Source organism: Triticum dicoccoides, chromosome 5A, assembly GCF_002162155.2.
Source record: "Triticum dicoccoides isolate Atlit2015 ecotype Zavitan chromosome 5A, WEW_v2.0, whole genome shotgun sequence".
Taxonomy (NCBI): domain Eukaryota; kingdom Viridiplantae; phylum Streptophyta; class Magnoliopsida; order Poales; family Poaceae; genus Triticum; species Triticum dicoccoides.
In genome coordinates this window covers 450,857,977-450,867,200 of record NC_041388.1, presented here as the reverse complement: position 1 = coordinate 450,867,200, position 9,224 = coordinate 450,857,977, and the positions used below count along the sequence as shown (strand labels likewise).

Below are 9,224 nucleotides of genomic sequence, written 5' to 3'. Positions count from 1 at the left end.
CGTATCACTGATCTATACCGCCTAGTTGCTATTAGTCATTGTGCTTTCACTTCATTGAATACTTGACTATGGCTTGCTTAGTGTAGTCTACCTTCCGCTGCATGGTAATAGGTTTATTTATATCGTTTGTCTTCGAAACTTCCATGTTTTGAAGACTTCCATAAAAATCGCCTATTCACACCCCCCCTCTAGTCGATCACTAGCACTTTCACTTTGACCAGTGGACCTCTCCACCCGGTTGCGTCTGGTCAGCACAGAGGGACACCTGGGAGCAACATCCGGGCCAAAACCACAGCTACATCCCCTCCGTGTGTAGACCCGACGCGTCCATTTCTCCCCTCCAGGTGCCGCCGGCAGCGCCGTCCGTGAGGGGGGCCATACCCCGGAGACGCGTGCCGCCTCTTCGGACATGCCACAACACCACCCGGTTGTGGTAGGTCATCCTATAGAAACACTTGGGAGCAACGTCCCCTTCGTATAGACCCGATGCGGCTGTTTCCACCCTCCAGATGCTGGCGTCGGCGCCATCCGTGAGAGGGGCACACCGCGGACGTGAGGGGGTCACACTCCGGAGACGGGTGCCGGGCGTTTGCAACCGCCACAAAACTTATGTCGGCATAGCTGTTTTTGATTTTAATAAAATATAAAGACCTATATTCAAAAGAACATGACAACACATTGTTAACATGCTCGAAAAAAATACAAACTATATATATATATTCATAATCTATGGAAAAATACAAACCACATATATATTCATATAATACATAAAAAGCATAAAAACATATGTAAATTTTTTTTTGTAAAAAACATGTAAATAAAAAACTATGCCGACGGCAAAGCTGTCGGCATAGAGACGACATGGTTTAGGTGTGCTGCGAGCCGCGGATCGCTGACGTGGCGTCTATGCCGACGGCCGCCGTTGGCATAGCTACGCCGCGGATCGGTGACGTGGCGTGCGGAGATATGCCGACGGCCGCCCGTCCCGACCATCGGCATAGTTTTGACGACGTTAGCCACTGGTCACGGGCGGGGTCGCCGGGCCCATCTGTATGCCGACGGCTGCTGTCGACGTGTCGGCAGCTGTACCGACGGCCGTTCTATACCGACGGCTGCCGTCGGCGTAGGTCAGGGTAGCCCGACGGCCAGGACTAGGCTGTCGGCATAGCTCTAAGTAGGCCGACGACAGTCGTCGGCATAGTTCTGACCGTCGGGTTAGGACCGTTTTCCCGTAGTGCTGGATCCACTAAGATATTTTTTTGACATATAACCAAGAAGCTGGATATTAAGTAAACTAGGGTATATATCTGTCTTCCAAGATGTATTATTTAGACATATAACTAGGACATTAAGTAAATTTTACTAGAAGGCACCTGCAATAACTAAGGTTTAGGATTTGTATTCCGGTGCATAAATGTGATGCGGGCTCATGTGCCGCCGAGATTAGGTCGTCGCGTCCAAAATATGGATCGCTAACGACCGAGATTAAGGCAGGTTTGGTTATGATACGACTTGGGCTATACGTCAGCTAACTGTAATCGCGCACTCTGGGCTAAAGCCTTAAACCCTCGTCTCTCTCTACCCCATTGCCCCACCTTCCCTAGGGTTTTGCACCATGGCGTCGGCGTCGCGTGCGCTCCTCCTGTCGTGGCTCTCGCCACTCCCCGCCGCCGGCTCCCGCTTCCTCCGCCCGCTCGCCGCCGCGGGCAGCCTCCTCCCTGCGGTGCTGGTCCCATCCCCGGTCGCGGTTGCCAGGCGGTTCGCGACGCAGCCCGCGCACTCGTCGCTGCGGGACTCGTCCCCGAACTGGAGCAACCGCCCGCCCAAGGAGACAATCCTCCTCGACGGGTGCGACTTCGAGCACTGGCTCGTCGTCATGGAGCCGCCCCCAGGCGACGGCGCCAACCCCGACATCCCCCGCGACGAGATCATCGACAGCTACATCAAGACCCTCGCTCAGGTCGTCGGAAGGTATGGATCCCAGTACCACATTCCCCTCCCGCGCTGACGCAAGCCTCACATCCTCGAGGTTCTGGAGCCTAACCTCCAGCCCTCCACTTTGTGTGTACAGAGAAGTCAAAAGTATCGGTTTCTGCTAGCAGGGCTTTTCTGACCAGCATCTATTTGAGATTGTGCTAGTAGTTCCTGTCTATTATGTTCATTATTGACTATGGCAATCTGCTTATGACAGAATGGGAAATCCATTTAGCCGGTCTGTGTTAGTGAGGTCTCATTTTGATGTTATTGACTATGGGAATCTTATGACAGAATGGGAAGTTCATATTGTCAGTCTGTATTGCGAGGTCTCATTTTGATGCACAACTATATTTGGAAGTGTTTGGAAATTAGCGGGCAAGGAACTAGGTTGAAGATTGGTAGATGAAGTTTGGTTATTTTGTAGATTTATTACTTATGGAGGTGATTTATCGATTTGATGTGTTATGACCCGGAATTGTTGAGGCGCGATAAGTGTACCTTACCTAGCTGTTTTGTGTCACTTAATCATTTACATGATGATTTCTATGCATATTCATTTAGGAATCACACTCAATCATTTGTGTTGATGGTGATTCTGGCTTGAGGAGCATGCTTGGTGTCAGTTATTTGTATGTACATAGACGACTATCAGTGCACTAACTTCCTTGGACTATGTTGCAGTTTCACCATTTCTTAGTAATTTTGTTTGCCTCTTTGAACCATAACAACTCATTGCTTTGAGGAGAACAGAATAGAGTTCTCCTTGATGTCTTGGTTGTCTCCAGTGCTAACATGAAATGTGTTTCAAGTCATCTTTGTGCTTCATAATTAACATATCTGTATCTTGAATCTTTCCTATCTTCCAGTGAAGAAGAAGCAAGGATGAAGATCTACTCTGTGTCAACTCGGCATTATTTTGCTTTTGGAGCCCTAGTATCTGAGGAACTCTCCTATAAACTCAAAGGTATTGATCATTACATGAAATTTTTGGTATTGCAACTTTTTATGAAGGTGACTTCACATGGTCTTCGTGTAACCTCATGCCTCTAAATTTTTATCTCCAGAGTTGCCTAAGGTCCGCTGGGTCCTTCCTGATTCATATCTGGATGTCAGAAACAAGGACTACGGAGGTAAATGATTATGTGCTTCCTATCTTACTTGTCCACTATAATAATTTGAAATGGTTGCTGCTTACCCCCTGATTAGTTAATAGATTTACCACTCAGCTGCTATTTATTATGTTGTGTTATGAGCATCTATCTTAATTGCATGTTCCAGACCTAGGAATTTTGAGAATCCCTATATAATACTCCCTCCGTTCTTAAATATAGGTCTTTGCAGAGATTTCAACAAATGACTACATACAATTCCTAATATCTACGCTCTAAAATATGTATATATACATCTATATGTAGTAGTCCATTTGAAATCTCTAAAAAGATTTATATTTAGGAGGGAGTACTTCTGTTTGAGGTTGTAATTTTGTCTAGCACATGCTTTTAGGAATTGTATTTTTACTAAGTCTTAGAGCATGATTTACCTTCAGATTATTTTTCCATTTATTGATTAATGATCACTGTTGGTATCCAATTTGTGCTGCAATTCCTGTAGCATTTTGCATTATAGTTTAGCAGTAAACTATAGTAGTGGTGAACATCTTATCATTGGTATCATGTGGAAATTCAAATTTCTAGTATTTGAGTATACTCTTCGCTGCTCTCTGTATCTTCATTTCTACAATATGTAGTAAAGGATGTCACCAATACATATGATATCTATTCAATAACAAAAATGAAGATTGGTGACAACTTGATTAACTGATACGTAACTGGGAAGTTACGTTGGCCACTGTTACTAACCACAAACTTTTGTTTGTGATGAAACCTGCATATTACACAGTTCACTTAAAATTAATTAGGAGCTACTCCCTCCGTCCCATAATACAAAAACGTTTTTGAAGCTGAGTATATGACACTGAACCACTTCTCTAGTTGCTAGTGTTTGTTTAAAATATATATAGTCCTCCTAGTGGTATACGTTTTTGGCTGCAATCTGTCTCTCTTATTAACATATAAGTGTTTGTCGTTCTGTCTTGGCCTTTAAGCTCCTTGAGGTGGCAGCTTTAACATCTTAACCTGTTGCATTTCCTGGATGATTTGAGATTGTGCAACATATTCATTTTTCATCTTCTTCACATGGTAAAGATATCTTGGTATATCTGATGCCTTTTCTTGCATTTCGGGGGAACCATTTATTGATGGGCAAGCTGTTCCTTACGATCCCAAATACCATGAGGAATGGGTGATTAACAATCGTCGTGCTAATGAACCCCGGCACAAACGCGGCGACAGACCTCGTAACTTTGACAAGAGAAGGGAGAACACACATACCAAAGCAGGTCTGCTCCACCAAGTTACCAGTCTTCCCGACCATCAACCGAAGATCAGAACCAAATGCCACCCCGCGACACTTCTCCAATGCGCCCTGCACAAGGGCTGCCACCACCAAATTACTAGCCCCATGCAGCAAACCGACAATCAGGTTATGTTCCAGCAGGGGGACCAAACTATCAGAACACACCACACCCTGGATACCAAGGTGCCCCAACTCCTGGGTATCAAGCTGGTAACCAAGGTAACCATGGTGGCAACATGCACGGCGGTCCAAGCCCTGCCTATCTGAGCAACAACCCTGGATACCAGGGTGGAGGTCCAGGTGGCAATCCGTCGCCCCCTTCCCCAGATGGCAACAATCCTCCCTACCAAGGCGTTGGTCCTAGCTATGGTGGTGGTGCACAAGGATACCAAAACATAAGCTACCAGGAGGGCAGTGGCAACTACAACAATGCCGCACCACCGACCTATGAGGGCAGGGACGGGCCAGGGAGGCATTACCAATAGAGAACACTGCTAGAAGAGCACAGGGACGGGCCAGGGAGGCATTACCAATAGAGAGCACTGCTAGAAGAGCACCGCGTAGGAAGTTCGTACATGCTCTGCTCGTGTCTTGTACTCTCGTTTGTTGCTCACTTGCTCTCATGGACTTTTATGCATGTATACTATTCTCTCTCCCTATTGGTGTTTTGAGAACTAGAATTACTAGAAGCTTAGCTAAGTGCTCATTGTATTCCCACTTTGTCCAAATAAATATAATGCTGTGATGACTATGTTTTCGTATGTGCTCATTGTTTGTTCACTTTATATCGAAATAAACACAGTGCTGACTGCTGACTATGGTGCCAGAGCTGTTTTTTTTAGACAAAAGCTGTGTTATTTGTTGATTGGCACATAAACACGTGAAAGGCTTAGATCCTAGGCCGAAATCGAATCGCATCGATCTTCTTTTGCGGCCCATTACACATGGAGGCCCATATCCCTAATACAACAGATCACACTCTTTACAGCCCAAGCCCAGTGAATGGAGATATTTCGGTGGCCGCAACGAAACACGGGCCCCTCTATAAATCGCACTCTCGCTGAAGCCTTAAACCCCCGTGGTCACTCCCCGTCCCATTTCCCCCATCCCCCATCCCCGCTAGGGTTTTCCACCATGGCGTCGGCGTCGCGCGCGCTCCTCCTCTCCAGGGCCTCGCCCCTCCACGCCGCCGCCTCCCGCTTCCTCCGCCCGGTCGCGGCCGCGGGGAGCCTCCTCCCGGCGGCGCTGGTCCCGTCCCCCGCCGCGGCGCCCTGGGCGGCGGCGAGGCGATTCGCGACGCAGCCCGCGAACTCGTCGCTGCGGGACTCGTCCCCGAACTGGAGCAACCGCCCGCCCAAGGAGACGATCCTCCTCGACGGCTGCGACTTCGAGCACTGGCTCGTCGTCATGGAGCCGCCCCCAGGCGACGGCGCCAACCCCGACGTCACCCGCGACGAGATCATCGACGGGTACATCAAGACCCTCGCCCAGGTCGTCGGAAGGTATGGCTCCCCGTGCCACATCCCCCTCCCGCACTGACGCGCTCCTCGCATCAGGGTAGTTTTATGGTGCGTATGTTTGGATCTGGATTCTGTGGAGGGGATTCGGGGTGGGGAATGGCGAGCGTTGTTAAGGTAATGTAGTGGATGGTGTGCTAGCGTCTGTTGTGATACTAGCCTCCAATTTGTTTGTACAGAGATTGAAATTACCAGTTCCTGACCAGGGCTTTTTTAATTTATTATGCAGCAATAATGACCGCATGGATGTTTGAAATTGCTATGTTAGTTGAATAGAGACGACTGATGCTCTGATCACTGTTTTAGAGATCATGCTTGTTGTTCTTAGTCTTTTATATGCAATATTAACTATGGTAGTATGGTTATGACAGAGTGGGGATTCATTTGTATGGTCTATGTGGGTGGGGTATTGTTCTGATGCACCGACATGTTTCAGGGTGTTTGGAAATTAGTGGGTGTAGAGACTCAGTTAGAGAGGGGTCGTTGAAGTTTGGTTATTTTGTAGATTTACTGATGGAGGTATTTTTATCGATTTCATGGGTTATGAGTCGGAATTGGAGAAGTGCGATAATGTGTCCATTGTTCCTATCTCATTTTTGTGCAATTTTATCATTTTAATGCTCCTTTCACATTACTTGGGGATCATGCTTATTATCTGTTTTTGGTACCTAGACAACTGTGAGTTCACTAACTTTTTTGGTGGACATCTCTTGCAGTTTCACCGTTTCTTAGTATTTTTCTTTGCTTCTCTGAACCATAACAACTTATTGGTTTGATGATAATAGAACAGAATTCTCCATGATGTCTTGGTTGTCTTCAGTCTTAACATGAAGTGTGTTTTTAGTCATCCATGTGCTATTCATAACATATCTGTATCTTGGATCTTTCCTATGTTCCAGTGAAGACGAAGCAAGGATGAAGATCTACTCTGTGTCAACTAGGCATTATTTTGCTTTTGGTGCCCTAGTATCTGAGGAACTCTCCTACAAACTCAAAGGTATTGATCATTACATGAAAAGTCTTGTATGTGATCTTTTTATGAAGGTGACTTAAAATGATCTTGTGTTAAATGCCCCTAAATTATTGTTTTCAGAGTTGCCTAAAGTCCGTTGGGTTCTTCCTGATTCATACCTGGACGTCAGAAATAAGGACTATGGAGGTAATGATTATGTACTATCTGACTGAATATTGACTACAGTATAATAATTTTAAATGCCTGTTGCTCTTTCCCTGACTAGGTAATAGATTTACCACTCTGTGCTGCTACTATGATGTTGTGTTATGATTATCTTAATTGCATGTTCCAGATCTAGGAATTTTCAGAATCCCTATATAATACTTTTTCTAGATGTTGTAATTTCCTGTAGCACATGCATTTTAGGAATTGTATTTTTACTCAAAAGGTTAATATTGTTATCCTGTCAGAATATTTTTCCATTTATTAAACAATGATCATCATTGTTATCTTATTTGTTCTGCTGATTTGCTTCTGTACCCCGTTGATTTATAGTTAAGCATTTATCTGTTTAGTGATGAACATCTCATTGTTGTTATCGTGGAGTTTTCTAGTATTTGAGTTAAATCTTGACTGCTCTCTGTATCTTCATTCCTACAGTATATAGTAAAGGATGTAACCAGTATGTAAAATATCTTTTCAACTGAAAGAAATGGTGTTTGGTGACAACTTCGTTAATTTTTAATTGAATTTTGAGCTTATGTTGGCCCCTGTAACTTTTTGGTAACGCTACAAACTACAAACTTCTGTCATCTGATGAAACCTGAATATAACAGAGTACAACTCAAAATTGATATGAGAGCTATATGATAGCGCTTCTGTAGTTTCCAGCTTTTGTTTAAAGTATACATCGTCCTCCTAGAACTATATATCCTAGTACAGTATAAGATAAGGGCTATATCCTAAGATAAAAATGCAAATCTGTATGATTATCTAGCCTGTCGAGTGCTTTGAGCAAGACGATTTATAATATCAAGTGTTTGTCATTCTGTCCTGGCAATTTGAGCCCCTTGAGGTGGCAGTTTTTAACATTTTAACCTGCCGTTTCTTCCCTGGATTATTTGAGCTTGTGCACTTTTTCCAGTTTTCATCCGTGTCCATATGTAAGAGAGTGTATCTGATGCCTTGTATTTCAGGAGAACCATTTATAGATGGACAAGCTGTTCCTTACGACCCCAAATACCATGAGGAGTGGGTGAGAAACAATGCCCGTGCCAATGAAAGATCCCGGCGCAATGACAGGCCTCGCAACTTTGACAGGTCGAGGAACTTTGAAAGGAGAAGGGAGAACACACAGGCCTACCAGAGTGGGCCTCCAAACCAAATGCCACCCCATGATGCTGCTCCTCCAAGTCGTGGTGCACAGGGCCCGCCACCGCCTTCAGGTGCTCCACCAAATTACCAGCCCCATGCACCAAACCCACAGGCAGGCTATGCTGCAGGAGGTGGACCAAACTATCCAAATGCACCACCACCCCCTGGATACCGAGGTGCCCCAGCCCCTGGCTACCAAGCTGGTAACCAAGGTTACCAGGGTAATCCTGGTGGCAACATGCACAATGGACCAGGCCCAGCCTACCATAGCAACAACCCTGGATACCAGGGTGGAGCGCCAGGAGGCAACCCGCCGCCACCTTTCGCAGGTGGCAACCAGCCTCCTCCCTACCATGGCGGTGGTCCTAGCTATGGTGGTGGTGCACCAGACTACCAGGGCCAACCAGGTGGTAACCCAGGCTACCAAGGTGGCGGTAACTACAGCAACGCCGCCCCTCCTCCCTATGAGGGCAGGGACGGGCCAGGGAGGAACTACCAGTAGAGAAGACTGGTAGAAGAGCGCTGTGTAGGAAGTTAGTAAGAGCTATGCTCGAGTCGCCCTATGTTGTTCTCGTGGACTTTTATGCATATATTCTCTATCCATCATGGTGTTTTGAGAACTAGAACTACTGCAAGCTTAGGTAAGAAGTGCTTTGTTTTTTTCTCTTTGTCGAAATAAATACAATGCTGACTATCGTATGGAACCAGAGCTTTGTTATTTGTTGCCGTATTGTAATAGCAACATGTTCTGTGTGTTCTATTGAATCACTTTTATATTCTGTCTGTGTACAAATGTGTTTGGAGCTCATTTTTGCGTTTTAAGTGCATGCATATTCATTCCATCTGTAGAGACCAATTTGTTTCCGCATGGACCCAGTTTCTCTTTTACCAAGTAGTCTGTGGCTTCTCCTCAAATCAAAGTGTCATCTATGATTTGCCGTTTCCCCCTGCTCCAGTGATTTGTGTCACTTTTGAGGGATTTGAGC

The 9,224-nt window shown here is 45.6% G+C and overlaps 1 protein-coding gene and 1 pseudogene across 1 annotated transcript; both read left to right on the top strand.

The window, feature by feature from the left end:
• Positions 1-1,615: 1,615 nt before the first annotated feature.
• Positions 1,616-4,877, top strand: LOC119297614 (annotated as a pseudogene).
• Positions 4,878-5,490: 613 nt separating this feature from the next.
• On the top strand, positions 5,491-9,017 carry LOC119302227 (multiple organellar RNA editing factor 8, chloroplastic/mitochondrial-like). Its single transcript, XM_037579259.1, has 4 exons — positions 5,491-5,894; positions 6,809-6,906; positions 7,003-7,068; positions 8,061-9,017. The coding sequence occupies exons 1-4, from the start codon at positions 5,527-5,529 to the stop codon at positions 8,738-8,740; spliced, it is 1,212 nt and encodes a 403-aa protein (XP_037435156.1). The 5' UTR covers positions 5,491-5,526; the 3' UTR covers positions 8,741-9,017.
• Positions 9,018-9,224: the final 207 nt, after the last annotated feature.

Excerpts from the sequence above, each read along its gene's own strand:
- LOC119302227 (XM_037579259.1), top strand. The coding sequence starts at position 5,527 with ATGGCGTCGGCGTCGCGCGCGCTCCTCCTCTCCAGGGCCTCGCCCCTC. Across the intron at positions 5,895-6,808 it reads CTCGCCCAGGTCGTCGGAAG|TGAAGACGAAGCAAGGATGA; the intron begins GTATGGCTCCCC and ends CCTATGTTCCAG. Across the intron at positions 6,907-7,002 it reads ACTCTCCTACAAACTCAAAG|AGTTGCCTAAAGTCCGTTGG; the intron begins GTATTGATCATT and ends TATTGTTTTCAG.